This window comes from Protopterus annectens, chromosome 4.part1 (genome assembly GCF_019279795.1).
Source record: "Protopterus annectens isolate FY-2018-M chromosome 4.part1, PAN1.0, whole genome shotgun sequence".
Lineage (NCBI taxonomy): Eukaryota > Metazoa > Chordata > Ceratodontiformes > Protopteridae > Protopterus > Protopterus annectens.
Window position 1 is genome coordinate 1,014,085,977 of NC_056734.1, and position 24,622 is coordinate 1,014,110,598.

At 43.3% G+C, this 24,622-nt stretch overlaps 1 protein-coding gene across 3 annotated transcripts in view; it reads left to right on the plus strand.

Annotated features, from left to right (window-relative positions):
• The window catches only part of ZNF639 (zinc finger protein 639), a 413,600-nt gene that overhangs the window by 117,284 nt on the left and 271,694 nt on the right, over window positions 1–24,622 (plus strand). Inside the window, exon 2 of one of the 3 annotated variants that reach the window (XM_044070722.1) lies at window positions 14,940–15,083. The exons of 1 other annotated variant lie outside the window; for it this stretch is intronic. In XM_044070722.1, coding sequence (XP_043926657.1) covers window positions 14,940–15,083 — 144 coding nt within the window. The remainder of the gene's footprint in view (window positions 1–14,939; window positions 15,084–24,622) is intronic. One more of the 3 variants, XM_044070723.1, reaches the window with a different exon arrangement.

Below are 24,622 nucleotides of genomic sequence, written 5' to 3' on the forward strand. Positions count from 1 at the left end.
ATTTGCTTTTATTTATTCCTGTATAATTTGTACAGTATATTGTTTGTCTGTTTAACTGTGGAGCTTTTCTTCCCGGGCCTCCACTGAAAATGGTTTTCTAACCCAGTGGACTTTCCCGGTCAACAACTGTCCGTGAATAAATAAATAATAGCCTCTAAATTATACGATTATTTGACAGTTGAATATCCTGTCATACCTTTATTTCAGGGACTCGGTAAGACACATAAAACTTTCTCTAGCCCTTCATTTAGGCCAGTAATCCCTGGGAGGGGTTGGGCTATAGATCCTTTTTCTATATATGTAGAGAAGCACCTTAGAAAAGTTCTGAGTGGAGTTCAAACTGAATGGAGTTCAAACTGTTTTGAGAGATACTAAGCAGGTTTTCAAGACCTGTATGGTTTTGTTGCATGGGATGGACCCTTTATGGATTGCTATCTTGTAACTTTTGATGTGGAGTTTCTGTTCACAGTGATCCCATATATAGAAGGAATTGAAATGACCAAGGCCTTTTTTCATCAACACAGTAACTTTACTTCACAACTGATGGATTTGTTGTGCCTGTTTTTGGATGATATATTGGAAAATAATGTGTTGTATTTGTGATGCCCTTACACTGGCCCAGTAATCAAGGAGCCTCAATCCTCACCACTAGCACCAGTGAGGGATGTACACATTGGGAGGATGACAAGTACACATACAGTAACGTACAATTTTCCTTAAGAGCACACAGAGATCGCAGTCAGTCTGGGGCTGGTTTTTCCCTCTTTTTCCAGATCCCCAATAAGACTCCCCACTGGCACAGCTGTAGACTTGAGTCCTTAGCCAGGGTTCCAAGGCAAATCCTCCCAGCACACACTCTGTCCAGAGCTTCTTGTCTCTGCCCAAGTAGCACACACACACACACACACACACACACACACACACACACACACACACACACACACACTTACTTTGAGATTTGATTTATATGCAGACACACACCTGGGAAAGGCTGGCACAGGTTTACTAGCTATGCCCCCTTCTACACAGACCATAAGGTAGTTATCACTGCCACCAGAACCCCTTCTCAGCTACTTTCAGGTCCTTCCCAAAGGGTGACCATTCTTACTGTGTAATGTTACTATTATCCAAATGTTAAGTGTGACCAAGGCCAAGGCTGTTTAGGAGTGGCCTATACAGTGTCACCAGATACATATGCAAATACACTAAGAGCTTGAATATCTCTAAACAAACCAGTCACAATTAAAAGGTTTAAATATATTTAATAATAATAAATAAAAAGAACAAGACAATACTCAATAACTCAGCACTTTGCTTACAGAGTTCAGAATCACAGGAAATATTTTAAAACAACATTGCAGGACAGTCTCATATAAGTACAGAAAACATCTAAACTACTCTTTACTATATTCCTGTCTATATCTAAGAGATATTCTGCCCTAAATAACTTGATTACAGAGCAAGGCAAACGCAGATGAGAAGTGCTGAATGGATGTTTCTAGATCCAAGACAAGGTTCAAAATGCAGAGTCTCTGAGAGAGTTCCCAAATTAATATCAAAACATTACTGCTGGGTTAGCTGGATGACATCACTGTTTGTCACCTGCCTTTAGTTCAGAGGCTAACAGATACCAACGTAATTTTTAGCATCTCTGTGTGAGAAGTACTTCTCTCTCGGAAGCTTGCCTAGAATTGGAAGTCGTAAAACAGTTAAACACTTTTTTTTTACATTTTAAACTTAGTAATTATTTCTGTTTCAAGATGATAGAAAGAAACTCCTAGCTCTCGACATCCTGTCTCCTTGCTGCCTTGAAACAACTTTTATAGCCCATCGTAAAACACTTGTAACTTATTTTCTTGAAGTTTTACAAGTTAACTCTGTTTGCTCCAACTTCTACCATTGAAACACACCTCTGCACAGGTACATAGTTTATACACATTTCTGCTCTTTTCCAGCAGGGTACATTGTGGTTACATTCTTGAAGCTCAGTACATAACATACAGTAACACGCACTTCTGCACCAGTAGTTTAATATACACATAACATGTAGTTCTCTTACATTTGTAAGACAAGCATATAAATCATATTGGTATTCACAAATGACATATGATTATTTACAAAATTCCACATAGCTGGGCTGACAGTATTTTGGTTTGTCACAGTATTTATGTTTAAAAATGTAATATTCCTTCAGAAGATTGGCGTAGCTATGGGCACTGCTTGTGCCAGTCTGTACGCCAACATGGTTTTATCTTTTTAAGAGCAACAATATGCTTTCCATGGACATGGGTTTACACAGTATATTTTATAGGAGATTTGTGGATGGCCTTTTCTTGCTGTGGGGAGGGTCCACCGAGCAGTTGCGAGAATTTATCTTATTTGCATAGCACATCATTTTTGAAATTTACAAGTCAACAATCTTTGTGTTCCGTTGAATTTCTTGATGTGCATATTGATAAAGATGCTAATGGTCTTTTCAGTACAGGACTATATAGGAAATTGTGTAGACATAATGCAGTTTTGCAAGGACAGAGTATACATCCTGCATATATCTATAAGAATATTTTAAAGGGACAAACCTTACATATGTCACAATGAAATAATTTGGATGAAAGATTTCACAAGGGTTTGACAGAATTGACATCTGTGTTTAGGCAGAGGAGGGTATCGTAATAAGGAAATCAATAATACTTTTATGTCGGCAAGGGGCCAGAGAGCTAGTAAGGCCAAACCCTATTTTTCAAACTTTTCTGGGCATGAAGGTGAGATTCAAACTCCTCAGTGGAATGGTACGTCAGGTTGCAATAGCTTGCCTATTGTGTTATTTTATAAGAGTGCTATAGAAATAATACGTAGAGTCATTATTGGTGCATTCTTAAGACATATGACTTCATTGGGGATGTAGTTTGTATTAGAGCACTATTTAGGTATAAAAATAGGAAATCATTGAAGAGGCAACTTTGTTATAAAGCCCATCATCCTCCTGTTACAGTTCGTGGTAACATTCAGGGCACAAGGAAGTGTAGGTTTTGTAGATATATTGATACTCGAGACACCTTTGTTTACCTGTTAACTGGCTTTGTTTACAACTTTAAAATATCAGCAGATTGTTATACATCCAATATAGTCTTGCTTCCTCCGTTGCATGCATTAGCTTTTAGGTAGGCAAAACTAATAATTTATTGTGTGAAAGAATAAGGGAGCATCTTTACAGCACTGTAATAGGGGATACTAGAAGTGCCCTAGCTAAACACACTATAGAGAACGGCCACATGCATAGTTTTAACTTTAGGGTTACAGAGGTGATTCAGGGGAGTCACTGTGGTGGTGACATTAGGAATTCTACTGAGATGAGGGAACTACATTGGATAGTTAATTTGCAAGCTGACAAGTCACCTGGCTTAAATGGGAAGGGTTCTTTAAAACCTCTCCTGAAGTCTAGAGGTCTCCCACATTAATTGCTGTTTATTACCTGATGATTTGAACTACATTATTGGTGGATGCTTAATTGTCTGTACTATACAAGTTTTGGGTGTTTGTTTTAAAATTATGGTCTGAAGAAGCACCTTTGGGTGTGAAAGCGCTAACCTATTTTTTACGTGTTTTACTAAACTTTTTTTTTTTTTTTTACATTTTGCCTGCCGTATTTCTGTGCTCCAGGTTGGATTTTTTTTTGTTTTTTATCTGACATTATTACTGACTCTGTGGTGCAGGGAAATAAAACTCTAACTGTTGTGGTCAAGGTAAACTAAGATCCGTTAGCTATCTTGGGGCTGGAGGAGCTGTCCAGAAGTTAGCGGCTAATGTCAGCAAACACTATCTGAAGGAAATGGCAACAGTTTGGTCTACTGCAAGAATGATAGGTGGAGGACATATATGTCTTATCAGTGCAACAGAAGGGCCAGGAAACAAGTTTGCATTGTGGGACCTGTGCCATAGTCCAGGTAGCTGTGAAGTAAGGGGTGCATATGAAGCTGCTAGGATGACTGGCTCCCATGCCCCCCACCCCACTCCCTTGGGGACAAAGTGGATGATTTTAAAATTCCATCCTGTTTGAGAATTTCTTTGGTGAAGTATTAAGACCTGGTTGATGACACCTTGAAAAAGCAGAGCATCTTTGTGAAGTAGCATTACTTTCTCCTTTCATTCCCATCTACCCCTTTCTTTCCCTTTCTAAACCCAGCCTATCCCCATATAGAAAGAAGCCTCATTGGAAAATATCTATTTATATACAGTATTGCATTAGCATGATGCTTGCAGTTAGTGCTGTGCCACTATTTTGAGGACAGTGGTTTATTGGTATAAATTGTCAGAAAGTTCTCTGTGTGATTAATAATGTACACTAGAATTTCACTGTGTTGGTTTGCTCTGAGGCTGAAAAGATGTTATAATGGCCGCCCTCAAGCAGTCAACAAATGTTTAAATTAACGAAAGAAAAAACTGAAGCTTCACATGGTCATGCCGTTTGCAGTCCTGTGTGAGGCCCGATAGGACTCTGCTGGCACAGCAATCATGACTGTGGTCTGTGGCTGCCCTTGGTTAGTAGGGGGAGTTCTGAATTTGACTGTTCTTTGGAGAGAGATTATTTTGGACACTCAATTTATGTCTGTCGCATCACTTGTCTGTATTTATTTTGGCTTCATCAAGAAGGAGCTCTGATGAAAGACGAAACCATCTTGGCAGAGATTGTCTTTGTTAATTGGGTATCTGGGGTTTCCCATGGTCCACTTTTAACCATGAGACGGGCACTTAGAAATAAAGTAATAAAAGTAGTAGTTACAACTTCTACATTTAAATTGGTAAAAGTCATGCTGTTTTCACAGTATCATTTCATCATGTCTACAGTAGTTCTCTCTACAGTTAGTAGCAGTGCTTCCACAGTAGTTTTGTCAAGTTATCATAATACATTGTTCTTACAGTAGTTCTGTCACAGTTTTGTTAAGGTGTACCCAAGCTACCATGAGACAAGCTTACATTGACATTGTCTCCATTTGTAATGTGCTTAAAATTGTTCAAGATTTTGATTTTCATCAATGGTAGCATTTCAGTAAGAGGTAAGAGGCAAGATGAGAGCACCAGACTGAAATGAAGCTAAAAATTTGTATTTGCATACTTATGAGAAGAATTGTATATTTAACTGAGTTCTTGGAATAGACCTAGACTCTACATTTCCTTTGAAAAAAAAAAAAAAAGAGAGAGACCCTCCTTCAGAACAGGTCTGCGTATTCTATTCCTATCTCTTTCTGGTTCCAGGAGACAGATTATGTACATTCCATCCTGGACTTCATTGAGCAGATCTGATGCATCAGATTCCAGAAAGTGACTTTTTCAAGGGGTTCTTCTCATACTGCCGTAGTACTTTCAAAAGGTAATACTGAAGATGATAGGATACCTTTTTAACACCAGATACCCGAGGTCTTCAGAGATTCCTTTAATTTCCTTTAGACATCTCTTTCAGTACAAGGCATTGCTGTTTGAATTTTCTTCTGTTTTGGTATACTCTGGTAATCGGAGAAACAATGGATTTGGCTATGTGACTATGAATGCCACAGGGGGTCCGGTCTTGGATCTGTGTTTGCCTTCTCTTCTTGATGTCAGCTAAACTGTTTGTCTTGTAATGCCTAAACAGACAATGAGGCTACCAACTGTGGGCTCTTGGGAGGCAGGTAGTCTGATTCTGACAGTGTTTTTGCATAGCTGTCACTCTGTATGCAGCTCATATTAGAAAGTGAGTGACTGGCTCAGTGAAACATTGTCTGTCTTCTTTCTTGACATTATGGGTTCTAAAGATGTGTGTGTATCTTTTCTTGAGGAAGTGGTGTGCAGTTCTGAGACTGACGTAGGCTTGTGTTAAGAGAGTATGCAAAGCTGATTATTCTCCTGTTGAGAGTATGTGAAAACACCTCTTTTCTGGTTACTGCAGCAGGGGAAAGGGGAGTTTGTCATTAGATGAGAAAACAGCCACACCCAAAGGGTAGCTTTCTAAACATATTACACTCTTTGCTGCCGATTCTGTACCTTCTTGCAGTAATGTAGGTAGGTTGGGGTGAGAGGGCAACTGCCCCAGGGCCAAAGTGTTGTAGGTGTTATCAGCTGGTCCTGATCTTTCTTTAAAAGCTATTATTGCATTTGCAGTCAAACGTGAGCACTGTAACACTCCATGCATGGTCTAAACTATAGCATTGTTTTTATTTTTAGGGTTGGGATAGGGCACAGGACCTTAATGGCCACCTGGCTGATGTGCCAAGCAGAAGGAACGTGTTTTTTTTTTTTTCACTTGAAGAGCCGGGAGGGTTGGGGCTGTGGCTCATCTCTTCACTTGAGGAGCTGGGAAGGGTGGGGCTCTGGTTCATAGTACCAGCCTGAGGTGTGTGATCCAGCTGCACCATTAGTGTCTTGCAGTGGTAAGGGAATAAAGACCAGAGAGAATCCTTGTCATGCAATTGTGGCGTAGAATACTGTGGTTTCCTCCCTTCGGGTGCCTGGAGATGGGCACTTAGTTGACCCCTCTGTGGCATGACATCTGGCAAACCTAATTCTGCTGAACATTTTACCTAGAAGATCTGAAGTGGCTGAGACTGTCTGGAAGCCTTCTGCTTAGAATTTTACTGAGTGGAGAAGATTCTCCATTTGGTTGAAGCACTATCCTAGTCACCTTCTTTACAGGCAGTCTTGACCTGTCTCTGGCATCTGTATGACTTGGGCTCAAGTGTTCTACAGTCAGGATACAAATGTCAGCTAGTAGAACTGGTCAGGAATAAAATTTGTTGGTGTCAGTGGTCCTACAGGTAGCACATCTGCCTTTGATGCTGCTTGAGCAGTTCATAAGACTGTAGTTTATGTTACTACCTAGGTCCTTGGATTAATTTTTAGTACTAACAGTAGAGTGCAGCATATTGGTGATGCTGCACTCCTGAGTGTGCCAGCCTTCGAATGAAATGCTAAACTGAGGTACCGTCTGCCTGAGATGGTGGTACCTCTGGTGGATGTCCAATTCACTGCAACTGTCAGAAAAAGGAGCAGGGGAAATTCTCCTCTTACCTTGGCCAATTTCCCCTAGTCAGTATGAATACTACCTTGGGTCTTTGCTAAAGAGAGGCCACAGACCTAGTGGGACTAACCCAGTCAACAAAGGCATAAGAAGAAAGAGAAAGGAAATCCATTTGATTATATTCTTTATGAGAGCACATATTAAATTCAGAATAATATATGTAATTTTCTAATATATATCTAGGCTGAAGGACAGTTTGGTACTTCAAGGGAAGCTTTGCATGGTGCTTTCCAAAAATCTGTGATTTAAATATAGCTGATGAAATGGCCAAAAAGGTTTGCTTCTTCACTGAATACAGGAGGTTAGGCACAGCAATAGAAGGTGAGGGGAAGGTCAAAGGAAAGATTTTGAAAGCCTATCCAAAGTGGAGACAAAAGTGGTTGTTGATGGTCAATGTAGATAGATCTGATTAGTTTAAATTAAAAGGTAGGGGGAGCAAATAATTGGCCAGAGATCAGGAAATGGATGTGGGAGCATTCCTCCTCATTTGGACCTAGATTCTCCAGAAATAGAATAAGTGGGCCTGGGAATTGTATTTCAGTAGCAGTAAGGTAATGTGGCAGCTCTTCAGGACCTTGGTTAGGTAATACTTTTGCATCTTTTTTGACTCCCTCTACCAACCGACTGCTGCTGTCTGCAGACTATCAGCCCATTGTTTCCCCGTTGTGTGAGAGGCAATCACAGAGGCAGTCATTCATACAGCCATTTGGGTACTTCCTGTGTAGGCCGTAACCCTGCCTGTTAGAGAGTGCCCTCTCCCTGCTTGCGGGTGCTGATACCCCCATGCTAATGAGGGCTGCTGTCACTGGGGTGGTCAGTCAAGCCACTGTCTCTTATTTTTTTTTACTATTAAGCCTATGACTGCTTGTGGTGAATCAGCCATCATTTCCTTTCTCGGGTATGTGCGCTGTTTTTTGCCACTCACTCCTACACTCACTTTCCCAGCTCTTCAAGAACATTTGCCATAATTGAACTTGTGTTCTATGGGTCATAGGCAGGGCTTTGACCCTCAAAAACTGTGCATGGTCAGGCCACACCTTGAATAGTTTGTGCATTTCTGAGGTCCATAAAAAGAGAATATTGAGGTACTGAAAGGAGTCCAGAGGAAAACCTTCAGAAATATTTGGATGGAAAGGAAAGGATGAGCTGTAGCTGTTTTATTTCTATGGACTTGAAGGGATGGGGGTGGAGGTACAATATGAGTGAATAAAATTTATTTCAGGGAGTTGTGCAGGAGTCCTGCTGAAAGGAAGAGCAAAGGGGGAGGGGGGGCACATGCAGTAGGTGGTAGGGGCTAGCGGCTTTCTGGATCTATAAAAGTAGCTCATCAAGGTGAGGGTTGTGGACCCATGAAATGGTTTACCAAATATGTATGTGTGGATGGAGTCCATAAAGGCAGTCAAGAAGGAATGGGACTGGGAGATTAATGGTGAAGGGCACGCCTCTCACCTTTTCCAGATTTTTGCCTAATATTTTTGGTTGGCCCTTCCTAAAATATGTGGTTGTCTGGTAAATTATTGAGGATTTGCATCACTAAAATTAATGACAGATGTTTTCAGACTTAATATCCTTCAGAAAATGTGTTAAAGCAGAACAGATTATCCTACCAGTTTTCTAAGTTTATAACAGCAATATTTAAAATCTGTCCCTGTTTTGACTTTGGTCCAGATTTCTCACAGTAAGCTGTTGAGAGGTGTGGTGCGGGGAGAGGTAGAGATAGAAGAGGAGGTAGAATGTTGACTGCACTTAAAAGGCATACTGAGTAGGCTTATGGCTTCCCTTCTGCCACAAGTGAAATGTAATTTGAAATAATTGCATATGTCTAAAATTTTAATTTGCTGGATGGTTGGTAGAAAATATTATTTCAATATTGCTATAGTACCTTGAAAGCCATGATGTTCTTCGTACTTCACTGTTGCAGTTATAACGGATGGGACTTCTGCCATGAAAGCCTTTGACTGGCCTGACTTCCAGAGAATTTCCTCCTTTTTTCCTGAAGCTGGCAGACATCCTGACCAACATCAAGACATCTAGGTATGAAGGGAGTCCTCTGGCACCATAACCTCAGTTCTTTCTTGGTGTTGGAGCCTGAAGCAGAGTACCAGTCAATGCGTCGGTCAGTCTGCATTAGGGAAAGAAGACGTCTAAAGCCAAGTACCCTGTTTGGGATCTTTTCATAGGTTTCTTAACTAATACCAGAGAAAGTTAATTATCTCCACTGTGTCAAACTGACACCATACTGTGCCTTTCACTCCTTTTGTGTAACTTGTTTGGGACCAGAACATGACATAGCTAACTGTTGATTCTGTGCTTGCTTTAACAGTAGAACAATGAGTTTAGCTAAACACTTCAGTGAGTTGCTATGGCCTTTGTGTACTATGTCATCCGCCATTCAGGCTGAGGTTGATCTCCCTAGATGCAAGAAGGAAAAGTGCCCCATACTTGTGGTACCGGGGTGATGCTCATTTGTCATCCGCCAGTCCATCTACGCTTGTTATTACTGAAGAAGGTGAGATACCTTTGCAGTTCCCTCCCACAACTGAGGTTGTAGCACAAACCTCTATCTAGACCCATTTGTTGTCAAGTACACCTCCAGGTCTCTGTACTTCAGCACAAGTTGAAAGACATGGCTCATTGGTTGGGTCCAGAGCCTCTTCGCAGGTTATGGCTGTGAAGTACCACACTCAAAATGATGAAGGGGTGTAAAGAGTTTCTTCATCAGGAGATTACCTCGGTTCACCATCCTTGGAATTCGGCTGTCCTCCCATGTCCCTGTCCAAGGGTGGATGTAACCCCCTAGTCCAAGCTTGCTTACCTCAGCTGAGGCCTACCGACTGTCATTCCCAAACTCAGGCCTAAGGTGAGATGCCTTTGCAGTCCCCTCTATGACTGAGGTTGTAGCACAGGCCTCTGTCGAGACCCATTTGCAGTCCAATATACCTCCAGGTCCCTCTCCTTTCGCACAAGCTGAAGGACTTAGCTCTGTATTTGGGTTCAGAGCCACTTCGCAGGATCTGGCTTCTGGTTACCACTGTCAAACTGATGTAGTATCCAGAGTTTCTACATCATGAGATCACCTCAATTCACCATCCTCCGAATTCGGCTGTCTGCCCACATTCCACCCCTTAGTGTGGACATAGCCCTTGGGTCCAAGCCTGCTTACCTCAGCTGAGGCCTACTGGCTACCACTCCAAAACTCTTATCAACAGGACCTAGATAGGTTGGCTGAGGACTTGATCACTATTGCCAGATTTCAGACTCCTTTCTTTCCCTTTTTCTGCCCCTGAATTTTCCTAGTAAAAGAAAAAGGGATATCTCTCCCCAGGAGTCTTCTCATTTTTTGGCTCTGAGGATGATAATTGATGAATCCACCTTTTGAGGAAGGTTTACCTATTTCTTCCTATGGGGATTTAGATTCTGATGAGAACCTTGCCTCAGCCTCCACTCCTGAGGACATTTCCTTTGGGGAGACACTACATACCCTAAGGGAATACTTTAAACTGGAAGCACGGGATGATCCACAATCCAAGAAGACTGTTGGAGAATTTTTAAAACTCCCCAAGCATAAACTTTTTGCCATTCTTCCAGTCTTAGATGTAGTGGACAAAGTCTTGCTGGATTCTTCCTAACAACCAGATTCCCTCCCACTTGCCCCTCATAAATCTGATAGATTTTACAGGGTCTAGATTCCCACAGACACCTTTTCAGGAACCCTGTAGCAGACCCGGAAGTGGTCCTAAGAAGGCTAAAGCTAGTACGTCTAAAAATCCCTGCCAACTGACAAAGAAAGCAGACCTTCAGCAGGTTCTGAAAGAAAGTCTATACCTCTGCTACTTTAGTCACAAGGGCGTTGAATTGCTAGTTTCATATGGTGGAGTATCAGGAAACCATATTAAAGCAGAAGAAGCAAAAACTGGTGGGGATTGAAAATGATGCCCTCTCAATGGAACTGGTAGATTTGTGCAATTCTTGCTGTCTAGTAGTTAAGCATTCCTTGCACTATGGCTATGATGCTCTAGAAGCTTCCTGCAGGACAGCAGCTACAGGATCCATCTTCATTAGTAGACTTGCCTGGCTGAGGGAAACAGTCCCTCACTGAACATGTGAAATCCAGTCTTTTGGATGCTGCTTTGGATAAATATTTCCCTTTTGGTCCCAAAGCTGAAGTTGTGCTTAAGAAAATGGAGGATAAGGCCAGGTCCATGCAAACGGCCAAGGACTCTCTTAAGGTTTAACCACTTTGCTTCAGCCACAATTACCCAAAAAATACTGGTCCTTTCCAGCTTCCTAGTCTAAACCTAGACTTGGGGAAACCTTTGAAGGGAAAGGAGTCAGGGGCAGAACCAGTGTCTAAGACAGTGGCAAGTAGATTCCAATAGGCTTGTGGGATCCTGCCATCAGGGAACAGTTATGACTCTTCCTCCTCTCCAGTCCCTACCCTCCCTTCCTACTCCTTCTCAGACTAGAAGGATGGCTGTCATCCTTAAAGAATTCGACTCTCATTTTCAGGGATCAGTAGGTACTTAAAGTTATAAAAAGTGGTTACATACTCCAGTTTAAACTGCCTCTGGTTCGGTCAGATTTCCCAGATATTCCACAAATCCAGCAAACGGAAGCCTTAAAGCAGGTACAGCTCCTGTGTACCCAAGGCTCTGTATAGCCAGTATCAAACACATTACAAGGAAAAGGTTTTTACTCGGATTTTCCTAGTTTTTCAGAAAAGATGGTATCTGGAGATAGATTCTGGACCTGTCAGGGCTCAATAGATTCTTGCCGGTACCAAAATTCAAAATGCTAGCCCTTCAGAAGTTGCTGCTCATAATCTCAGAGTGCTTACATTGTAACCTTAGATCTAAGAGATGCATACCTCCACATCCCTGTAGAAAAATTACAGAGTAGGTTCTTGCCCTTTAGAGCAGGTGTGGGGCATTATAAGTTCTGTGCTCTGCCCTTTGGTTTGTCGACTGCACTCAGGATTTTCACAGTATGCCTAAATCCTAGTCCCAGTGATAGATATCTGCAGGTCAAAGGGCATTCAGATTTGCCCCTGCTTACACAACTGTCTCATTCAAGCAGCAGATCTAGAAAAACTCAAAACAGATTTGCATTACAAGCAAGATCCTAACGTCACTGAGGTTCACCATCAATACCTAAAAGTCTCAGACCATCTCCATAAACAGGATTGTGTTTCAGGGGCTTTCCTGGACTCCTTGCTTCAAAAAGCCTTCCTTCTCCAGACAGGGTTACACTTCTAGCTCTGTACTTCCAAAAACTCCTTCTCAGGAACTACCTTGTAGCCAGAGTTCCTCAGAGCTTTGGGTTAGATGGCCTCTCGCATCCTCATGATCCCCCTCCCCACAAACAGACTACATTTGAGGAAACTGCAGTGGTATGTCAGAAATGTGTGGTGCCAACATTCTCAGTCCCTCAACTTAAGGGTGAAGCTTCACCCTTGTCCCTGGAAACTTTGTTGTTGTGCCCGAGCATGCTCCTTGAGCTCGAGCCTTCCCCTCATGTTCATCTGTCGGGACCAAACTCTAACCATGGATGCCTTGGAAATAGTGTGGGGGTCCCACAACAAAAACTTAAGACTCTGGGTAGATGGGATTCCCAGTTCAAGAACAAATATATCTGCCTAAAAAACTGGTGGCAGTCCATAAAGGTCTAATAGCCTTCAAAGATCAATAGAAATTTGGAGTGCTTTTAATAAAGGCAGACAATACCAGTGTTGTGTGGTACATAAACAAGTGGAGGGGGGCTCACTCTTACCCCGTTTGTCACCTAGCCATGGACCTTTAGAAAACTGCAAACTCCCTTAGGTTGCACCTCTTGATGCAGTAACTACCAGGAGAAACCAGTCAATTGGTAGACCACCTAAGCAGGAGCCTTTCTGACCCTCAAGAGTGGCAGCTGCATCGGGAGGTTTTTCTCAGCATAGCCAAAGAATGGGGTGTGCCACAGAGACTTTTTGCCACCAAATAAAATGCTGACTTGAGAATGTTTTGCTGGAGAGCCAAAGCAAGGTCAGCCTGAAAGACGGACGCCTACTCCTATCCGTGGACCTATTCATGTATGCCCCCCGAGTACCCTTGCTCCGTAGGGTACTTCTGAAGATAACAAGGGCCAGGGGTCATTCTAATAGCCGTAGCTTGACCAAGGCAGCATGAGTATCCTCTAATGCTCAGTCTAAGCAAGCAAGAAAGAACTGTGGTTGATGCCCCAACGAGTGGGCCTATTAACACAGAACAAGGACACCATCCCACATTCCAACTGGAACACTCGCAGATTGACAGCTTGGATGATACCCTCACTCCCTGGAGGGGGGGCACCCCTCAACAAACTGGTTCTAGACATTCTAAAAGAAGCCAGGAGACCTAACACAAGAAAATCTTACTCCACCAAATGGAAGAGATTCACTGTATGGTACAGACAGAAGGGACGGAGCCCTCTTAAAGCTCAAATGCCTCTGATCCTTTCATACTTGTCTGGCTTTTTTGACAAAGGACTTTTATTCCTCTGTTAGAATTCATACTTCAGCAATTTCAGCATATTTGTGTTCTCAGCATTCTCTCTTCCCTCATCCTGTCATGAGAGTTCCTGAGAGGGGTTATCCACATTAGACCCCAAAGGAAACCTCCTGCTTCCACCATGGTATCTCAATTTCATGCTGGAGAAGCTCACTCTAAAACCTTTCGAGCCAGCTACCTCCACAGACCTCACATTCCTAATCTGGAAAACTGCATTCCTGCTTGCTACTAGTTCAGCTAGAAGTATTTCAGAGCTTCAGGCCTTTATGTGTGTGGAACCTTTCATCTCCTTCCACCCTGACAGTCTTATGACCAACCCTTCTTTTATGCCTAAAATGGATACAAAGATTTCTTTAAACCAGGCCATCCACTTGCCTAGCTTCTTTTCTGATCCTCAAAACAAAGGGGAAAGAATCCTCCATATGTTCGATATGCAAAGGCAAATGTGTTACTGCTTGGACAGAACAAAGAATGTCAGGTAGTCTGACCAACATTTTGTAGACTTTGTTTGCAGCTCTGAGGGGAAAACGGTTTCTAAACAAATGTTCTCCAAATGGAAATACCACTGTGTTTTGTTTTGCTATAGCCATTTTGGAAAGAAGCCTCCAGACCTTGTGAAGTCACACTCCACTGGGGATACTGCTACATCTACTGCCCCTTTCTTAAAGGGATGACCACTAAGGACATTTTGGAAGCATCTGTACATACTTTCACCAGACATTATCACCTTCCAACCTTCTCCAAGCCCATATGGTTTGCCACTGCCATCTTGCAGGACATCTTTTCCTTTCCATAAACTGAACTTAAGCCCTTGACCTTGGGGACCTGTTAGGGGGTTTCTGTCTTTTGAGCTCAAGAAAGCACTGAAGTTATGGTGATGGCTGACTCCCTTTATACCCAGACATCGTGACAACAGGTAGGGTGCCCACCAGCTTCAGGAGGAGGAAATCCTCTTGTAGTCAGGCCAGCCAAGGGCTTCTACAGCAGGAAATCCCATCAGTTATGACTGCAACAGTGAATATACTTTGTCTGCATTTATGGTAAGTGTACACAGCTATACTTACTTAATGGCTGATGGGTCTGGTACATGACAAATTGTCCTTTGTTAGCCATGTGTAGCTTTGTGGTGCTCTCTCAGGTCCATCTGCACAAGTTGTTGGGGCCTGAATGACAACTGAAGTGGCATCAGATGATATGTTGTACCCTCAGTGGCTGATCTCGTGTTTCCTAATGTCACTCATCTGTATATGTTTTGTGCATTACTTCTTTGCAGGCATTGTGGTTGCATAAGTATTCTGTAAGGTGTACAATAGTGTGTATTGTTTCCCTTTTTTTTTTTTTTTTTTTTTTTTTTTTACTAGTGTCCATGGCTTCTCTTTTCATGCCTACAGAACTTGGTAGCCAGGCCAAGGCCCGTTTACAGCAGGGGCTCAAACAAGAGCATCAACAAGACTCACCAGGTCATGAGTGGGCCCAGAGAAATCGTTGTGTGGAGCGGCGTTCATGTAAGTACCTGCACTGTATGTTTGCACTGAAGATTGTAATTTTGCTGTGTTATTCATGCCTTATTGGTTGCAGGTTGATGTTTGTAAGTGATTCAGCATGCCATATACATTTATGTGGCATCACATTTTAATAAAGTGACAAGTCTCTAAACTGCAAGTGCATTTATATGAAGTGGCACTGTGCATATGTTGCTTGGTAATATTAAAATGAGTTGTAAATAGGTGACCATAGTAATCACTGTGGATTAAACTAGGTTAATCTGTCTGCCATATCTGTTGCTGTTGTTTAAAGAGTTACATATAACACTGCAGTCCATATTCATCTGTGCCACATGTAAAGATTACATAAACTGCAGCTGACAGGAATAATGGTATGCATGGCCTCTTGCTTTTCAGGATACTATTCTGCCTTTTTTGTCCTGTGGTCGATCGTGGGAAGAGTACTTGGTGGTTCTGCAAATGTGCTTTGAATTGGTAGAGGATTTTGCATAACACATGGACTAGCTGAAAGTGGACAAGTTTTAATGTAGATGGATTTGCAGTTCTGGAATGGGGGCTACAAATGTAAAATAAGTGTTGGGAGTTCCTTTCAGATTCTTAACTCCTTTGTGTCTCCGCGGTAGTGTTGTTGCCTCACAGCAAGAGGTTCTCCTGTTCGATTCTCGGCTGGAGCGCCTTCTGTGTGGAGTCTGCATGTCCTCCCCGCGGTCGAGTGGCATTCGAAAGACATGTGTGAATGGGAGTGCCTTCGTTGAAGTTGGGTGTCGGGCTGGCACCTCGGCACCGTAAAAATCTATTGCCAATGATTTGCGGATCGGAGTTCCGCTGTGGTGACCCCTAACCATGAAAAGCCGAAAGAAGAACAACAACTCCTGAGTGTCTCCTGGCAGTCCATTTAGGTGTCATATTCCATCACAAGGCTGGCAGGCTGGGTCACAGTTGCCTAGAGCTGTGACAAGAAGAAACAAATGTGAAAAAATCTTTTCTTCTACACAACAAAAGCAGATGTTCATCATGTTACACTGCTGCAGTCATTACACTTGGGTTATCCTGCCGTCAGGCGGTTCCCCAGTCGGCCTGAGTTGCAAAGTCTTGGTCCGGCGTCGGTTGCTGTCGCCTCCTCCCTGACATCCTTGCGGCAGGGGTATATAAAATGCAGCCGACGCCATTTTCTTCAGTCTTTCTTGCTGCGCGGTGTGCGAAGCAAAAGCAGTTCGCAAGTGTCGGTCGGCCCTCTCCTGAGATTTTCATTCCGAATCCAGAACCGAAGTCTTCTACAAAGCTAAGTACCCCGTTGGGGAAACCTTTTCTTGCCTCAGACCGATGTCAGTAAAAGTTAATCACTGTATTTCTTGTGGGAAGCAAATACCTCATAAGGATTTCCATTCTTATTGTATCCCATGCCTAGGCCCAGACCACAACGTCACTGGTTGTCGGTTTTGTGCTAGGTTTAACAAACGTACTATTAAACATCGGTTTGATTTTGCCCGACATTATTTTGGTAGAAAATTCAGTTATAGCATGCCATCGGAACTACCGACGACCGGAATACATAAAAAGCGCAAGGACAAGTATAGGCATCCAAGGCCAAAAACTGACGACGAAGCCTCTTCTAAGCCAGTTGCTGGTTCTCCGGTTTTTAGCAAGGTGCCTTCACAGCCCCTGACGACCGTTTCTTTAGAACCACAGGCCTCCTCCGACTCCCACGTGGAGATGGCTGGGCCTTCGGACGCACAAAGTTATTCAGCCTACCGAAACTAACCCTTCAGAGGGATCTGGAGTAGCTGAGCTACCCGCAACTCCAGAGGGTGTTTTCAGACCTACTCAATTAAGCATTAAACCCTCTGCCAAGTCTAAGCCAGCTTTAAAATCAAAGAAACAAATACAGCATTCTCTAGCACAGGCCTCCATGCCTAAGAAACAAATGCTCAAGATGGCCGAAGACCTAATCACTCTGATCAGGGGGTCCCATCCCCCTCCTGATAAAAGGCCTAGACAGGATGCAGACTATGACTCATCCGACCAGGTGTCCATCTCTTCAGATTCATCCTCAGACCTAGGGTATTCCTTACCCACTTATGAGGATTCTGATGCTGAGGAGTCAATTCCATCAACCTCTCCACCTGAGGATTACTCCTTTGGGGAAACCTTGCATACCATGAGGGAGCATTTCCATTGGGAAGGCCAGGATTACTCAGAATCCAAGAAAAGGCTCAGAGACTTCCTTTTATTACCTCAACACAGACCCCTTGCTATTCCACCAGTGTTAGATATTGTGGATGATGTGTATACTGAATCCAGCCTAAATCCTGATTCCTTACCTCCAGCCCCAGTTAAACCTGATGGATACTACAGAGTCCCTGACTCTCACAAATGTCTGTACAAAAGCCCTGTTTCTGACCCTGAAACTATTTCCCAGGGATCCAAAGGGGTTAAGGCCTCATCAGCCAAGAATCCAGTTCCCTCTGACAGAGATTCCAGAGCATTAGACAGATGGGGAAAGAAAGTATATACATCTGCAACTTTAGCAATGAGAGCCTTAAATTGCCAGTTTCACATGCTAAAATATCAGCAATTTCTACTGTCTCAGTTGAAAAAAAATGCTTCCAGATTCAGATCCTCCTATTTTTAAAGAAATGCAGGATGTTCATCGTGTTACACTGCTGCAGTCATTACATTTGGGTTATCCTGCCGTTAGGCGGTCCCGCAGTTGGTCAGAGTTCCAAAGTCTTGGTCCAGCGTCGATTGCTGTCGCTTCTTCCCTGACGTCAGTGCGCCAGGGGTATATAAGATGCATCCAACGCCATTTTCTTCAGTCTTTATTGCTGCGCGGTGCCCGAAGCAGAAGCAGTTCGCAAGTGCCGGTCGGCCGACGCCAGAGATTTTCGAAGTCGAATTTCAGATTCAAAGTCTTCAATAAAGCTAAGTACCCCGTTGGGGAAACTTTTTTTCTTGCCTCAGACCGATGTCAGAAAAAGTTAATAATTGTATTTCTTGTGGGAAGCAAATACCTCCTAAGGACTTCCACTCTTACTGTATTCCATGCCTAGGCCCTGATCACAACGTCACTAGTTGTCGGTTTTGTGCTAGATTTAACAAATGCACTATAAAAAGACGTTTTGATTTTGCTTTGCACTACTTTGTCCGAAGGTTCAATTATACTATGCTGTCAGATCAACCGACGACCACAATACTGAAAAAACGCAAGGACAAGGATAAAGACAGGCATCCGAGGTCCAAAACCGACGACGAAACCAACCTCTTCTAGGCCAGTCGCCGGTTCTCAGTGAGGCACTTTCACAGCCCCTGACACCCGCTACCTCAGAGCCACAGGCCGCCTCCGACTCTCGCGTGGAGACAACTAGGCCTCTGGAAACTCAAGGTATTGGGCCTACGGAAACTAATCCCTCAGATGGGTCCGGAGCCGCTGAGCGGACATCGGCTTCTGAGGGTGTTTTCAGACCTTCACAACTTACCATTAAAACAACAGCCAAGACAAAAGTACCATTAAAGACAAAGAAACAAGTGCAGCATTATCCTGGACAGTCCTCCATGCCTAAGAAACAGATGCTTAAAATGACCGAAGACCTCATTACTCTAATCAGGAGTTCCCATCCCCCACCTGAGAAAAGGCCTAGGCAGGATACAGACTATGATTCCTCTGAGCAGGTTTCCATTTCCTCTGATTCCTCTTCAGACCAGGGATACTCTCTTACCCCCTATGAGGACTCTGATGCTGAAGAATCTATCCCTTCAGCCTCTCCTCCTGAGGATTATTCTTTTTGGGGAAACTTTACATACCATGAGGGAGCATTTCCATTGGGAAAGTCAGGATTACTCGGAATCCAAGAAAAGGCTCAGGGATTTCCTTTTATTGCCTCAGCACAGGCCTCTGGCTATTCCACCTGTGGTAGATATTGTGGATGATGTGTTCTCTGAATCCAGCTTATCTCCTGATTCTTTGCCCCCTGCACCAGCCAAGTCCGATAGATATTATAGAGTCCCTGACTCTCACAAGTTTCTTTATAAAAACCCTTTTACTGATCCAGAAACTATTTCCCAGGGTCCAAAAGGGGTTAAGGCTTCCATTGCAAAAAATCCAGTACTCTCTGACAGAGATTCCAGAGCTTTGGATAGATGGGGGAAGAAAGTATACACTTCTGCAACTTTACCAGTAAGATCTTTAAATTGCCAGTTTCATATGCTTCAGTACCAACAATATTTAATGGCTCAGTTAAAACAGAAAATGCTTGCAACCTCAGAAGCTCCTGATTGTAAAGGAATGCAGGATTTATTGCATGCATTTGAACAGGTGGGAAAACATACTCTACAATGTGGTTTTGATTATTTATATGCCTCTTGTAGAGCCCCAGTTACAGGTTCTGTGATTCGAAGACATGCTTGGTTAAAAGAACAGAGTTTATCTGATCATGTTAAGGCAAAATTATTGGATGCTCCTTTACAGCATGATACCTTGTTTGGTGTTAAGGCAGAAGAGGTGTTAAAGAAAATGGAGGATAAAGCTAAATCTATGCAAACAGTCAAGGATTTCTTACAGGTACAGCCACCTCGATTTAGCAGAAATTTGCCAACAAAGAATTGGTCCTTTCTAGTGTCAGACAGGCCACAGAGAGGCAGATACAGACGCCCAAGAGGCAGATCTCAACCCCAAGGCTCAAACAGACAATGACAGTGGGGCACCTCAACCCCAAAAGGAGGTGAGGACAAGTCTCAATCTTACAGGAAACAGTCACAATGACTTTCCCCTTCGTACGTCAAGCACTTCCCTTTTGGAAGCCCCCTTAGGGGGAAAACTAGCAGTTTTTTCTCAAAACTGGCAAACAATCACCCAAGACAAATGGGTTCTGAATATTGTGTCTCAAGGTTACAGGTTCCACTTTCATACTTTACCAAGGCTAAAAGGAATGCCAGACCTGCCACAAAATCAATGGGTAGAGGCACAAAAACAAATTTCAGCCCTCATGGACATGAGAGCTATTCAAAAAGTACCACAACAGGAACAAGGACAAGGATTTTACTCAAGTCTCTTCCTGGTCCCCAGAAAGGACAAGGCCTGGAGGCCCATACTAGACCTTTCAATTTTAAATACTTACCTGGATATTCCGAAATTCAAAATGTTGACATCACAGCAGCTTCTACCCATGCTGGGCAAGAAGGCTTGGCTTGTTACTCTTAGACCTCAGAAGCATACCTGCATGTCCCTATCAGACAAAATTGCAGAAGATACCTCAGATTCAAAGCTGGTACAATGCACTACCAATTCTTTGCACTGCTCTTTGGCTTATCTACTGTGCCCAGGGTCTTCACAAAATGCCTGGCACCAGTAATTGCATTTTGCAGACAATAAGCAATTCAAATATATCCATACCTGGACGACTGCCTCATTCAAGCAGAGACGAAGGACATTCTTCTACCAGCATCTGGCGTTTGTAAAAAGGTTGCTAATTTCTGTAAGGTGCACAGTAAATGAAAAGAAGTCAAAACTAGTGCCCTTACAACAGATTATATTCCTGGGTGCCAGCTTAAATACAGCGGCCCAGATGGCTTACCTCACGCCAGACAAACAAGTTCAACTAACTCAATGTTTTCAACTACTGGCAAAAAAGTCCCATCTCCTTGCAAGAAAAATTCTGCAGGCCCTGGGATTCATGGCATCCCGCACACTACTAATACCATATGCCAGACTGCATATGAGGAAATTACAATGGTACCAAAAAAGTGTTTGGACTCAACACTCTCACAGTTTAGAAGCAGTAATACCAATGATTCCCTGCCTACAACAGGAGTTTCGATGGTGGGCACAGGCATGTCACCTAAACAAGGGTCAGCCTTTTACCCTACCCACAGCCAGGCAGACTCTAACAACAGATGCTTCGGATTACGTCTGGGGAGCACACATGGCAGGAAAAGGCATTTAGGGCAAGTGGACCACGGACCAGATGCATCTTCACATCAATCAAAAAGAGATGTTGGCTGTTCAAAATGCCCTAACAGCTTTCAAGGACCTTCTGCATCCAGGACAATTATTATTGAAGACAGACAACACCACAGTAATGTGGTACATAAACAAGCAAGGGGGCGCTCATTCTTATCCCCTATGCAGGCAAGCCATGACCTTGTGGAACACAGCTCTAATGTATCAAGTTCACCTGCAAGCACAATTCCTGCCAGGAAAGAAAAATACTCTGGCAGACGATCTAAGCAGAAATCTAAGCAGAAATATCATGGACCCTCACGAATGGAAATTTAATCCACAAATCTTCAGCATGGTAATGCATAAATGGGGATGCCCAGACATAGATCTTTTTGCCTCCCCACTGAATTGCCAACTACAAAAATTCTGCACAAGGACTTCTCACAAACAAGCATGGAAAGTGGATGCTCTTTTGTTCAGTTGGAAAAACCTAAAAGTTTATGCCTTCCCACCACTGCCTCTCCTTTCAAAGGTACTCCTAAAAGCCAGACAAGAAAAACCACAGGTGATCCTGATTGCTCCAGACTGGCCACGCCAGCACTGGTACCCTATCTTAAGGAACTTGGCTCAAGGCCCACCATGGATTTTGCCTCAAATTCCACACCTTCTGACTCAACAAAACAATCAGATCCTGCACGGTCAGCTCAAAACCCTAAACCTGGCTGCATGGCAGATTCATTAGTCAAACAGGCAACACCTCTCTCTAAAGCTGTACAGGAGGCCTAGCACCAGGAAAGCTTACTCAGAAAAATGGAAGAGATTCTGCACCTGGAACCAGGCTCAAAGCCTTGACCCTCTTGTTCCAAACATTCCTCAGTTTTTACAATACTTTAACTGAGATGCTGGACAGAGGCCTATCCTTTTCATCAATTAAGATCCACGCCTCTGCCATTTCAGCACATTACAACACGGATCCTCCTTATACTCATCCCTTGCTAAAGCAGTACCTCAGAGGGGCTAAAAGCATAAGACCGCCCCGGAGAGCACCAACACCAACTTGGGACCTCAGTTTCACTTTGGAAAAACTAACCTTGTCACCTTTTCAGCCAGCCAATACAGCCAATCTAAAATTTGTATCATGGGAAACAGCTCTGTTCCTGGCAGTAACTTCAGCACGAAGAGTCTCAGAGCTACAGGCATTAATGGCAGTGGAACCTTTTATAATTTTTCATCAGGACAGGGTTTCTTTAAGGACAAACCCTACTTGTATGCCAAAGGTGGTATCTAGTGTGGCTCTTAACCAAACCATCCATTTGCCAACTTTTTATCCAAACCCCCAGAATAAAGGGGAGAAACTTCTGCATTCTTTGGACATACACAGGCAGCTACGCTTCTCCTTAGACAAAACAAAAGCTTTCAGAAAAACTGATCAACTGTTTGTAGCATATGCTGCAGGATCACAGGGCAAGGCTATCTCAAAGCAGACTATATCCAAATGGATAGGACACTGTATTCGTTACTGCTACACACAGCATGGAAAATCAGTCCCAAATAACATTAGGCCACATTCCACCAGGGCAACAGCCACTTCAGCAGCCTTTCTCAGAGGATTACCTACCAAGGAAATTTTGGAGGCTGCAACGGAGTTCAGTGCACACCTTTAGCAAGCATCACCACCTGCCTCTTTACTCTAAATCCAGAGCAAGATTTGCCACTGCAGTTCTGCAGGGCCTCCTAGCCAATCCTAACTCTTTATAGACCAGCCACCCAACCTTAGCTTTGGGATTCTACCCAAGTATAATGACTGCAGCAGTGTAACACGATGAACATAGTACAGTTTTGTACCTACCATAAATGTAGATGTTCGAGTGTTCACACTGCTGCAGTCCAGGTTACCCTCCCTCCATCCCCTCTGAATTAGCTGGACTTATCTATACCTTTCTATCCTATACAACCTTTGTGGTGTATTTGCTTGTAACTGAAGGTATTGTTTTTATTTTGTATGTATATTTTTTATTAGCGATATGTATTGCCTACCTACTTGGGGGCAACTGACATCTGGGGCAAGAAAAACTGAAGAAAATGTCGTTGGATGCATCTTGTATACCCCTGGCTCACTGACCTCAGGGAAGAAGCGACAGCAACCGACACCGGACCAAGACTTTGGAACTCTGGCCGACTGCGGGACTGCCTGACGGCAGGATAACCCAAGTGTAATGACTGCAGCAGTGTGAACACTCAAACATCTACATTTATGATAGGTACAAAACTGTACTATTTATTGCATGCAGCTGAACAGGTGGGAAAACATACTTTGCAATGTGGTTTTGACTCTGGAGGCCTCCTGTAGAGCAGCCATTACAGGCTCTGTCATTAGAAGACATGCTTGGTTAAAAGAACATACGTTACCAGACCATGTTAAAGCAAAATTATTGGATGCACCTTTGCAGCAGGATGTGTTATTTGGAGTTAAGGCAGAAGAGGTATTAAAGAAAATGGAGGATCAGGCAATATCTATGCAAACGGTGAAAGATTTCTTACAGGTTCAGCCTCCTAGATTTAGCAGAAATTGGCCAACTAAGAATTGGTCCTTTCCAGTTACAGACAGACCTCAAAGGGGCAGATACAGACGTCCAAGAGGTAGAGGTCAACCACAAGGTCCTTACAGGCCTCGACAATGGGTTGCATCAGGCCAGAAAGTGGGGGAAGACGGGCCCCAACCATATAAAAAGCAGCCCCAATGACTTCTCGCTACAGCTGCCAAACAACTCTCTCTTGGCAGCCCCCTTGGGAGGAAAACTGGCACTTTTTTATCACAATTGGCATATGATCACCAAAGACAAATGGGTTCTCAACATTGTATCTCAAGGTTACAGGTTCCACTTTCACACTCTGCCAAGGTTAAAAGGAATGCCAAATCTGCCACCAAATCAATGGGCAGAGGCTCAGAAACAAATTACAGCACTCTTGGATATGAGAGCTATTCAAAAGGTACCACCACAGGAGCAAGGACAAGGTTTTTACTCAAGACTCTCTCTAGTTCCCAGGAAGGACAAAGCCTGGAGGCCCATTCTGGATCTTTCTTCTCTAAACACTTACCTGGATGTTCCGAAATTCAAAATGTTGACACTACAGCAGCTTCTTCCCATGCTGGGCAAGAAAGCTTGGCTCGTGACATTGGATCTCAAGGAGAGGCATACCTGCATGTCCCTATCAGACAAAACTGCAGAAGATACCTCAGATTCATAGCTGGTTCAATGCATTATCAATTCTCTGCACTGCCCTTTGGCTTATCTACTGCGCCCAGGGTCTTCACAAAGTGCCTGGGACCAGTAATTGCATTTTGCAGACAGAAAGGAATTCAGATTTATCCGTACCTGGACGACTGCTTGATTCAAGCAGAGAGCAAGGACATTCTTCTAAAGCATCTGGCGTTTGTAAAAAAAGTTATTAAGTTGCCTGGGGTACACAGTAAACGAAAAGAAATCAAAACTAGTGCCCTCACAAGAGATAATATTCCTGGGTGCCAGCTTGAACACAATGGCCCAGATGTCTTATCTCACGCCAGACAAGCAAGGACAACTGACTCAATACTTTCAATTGA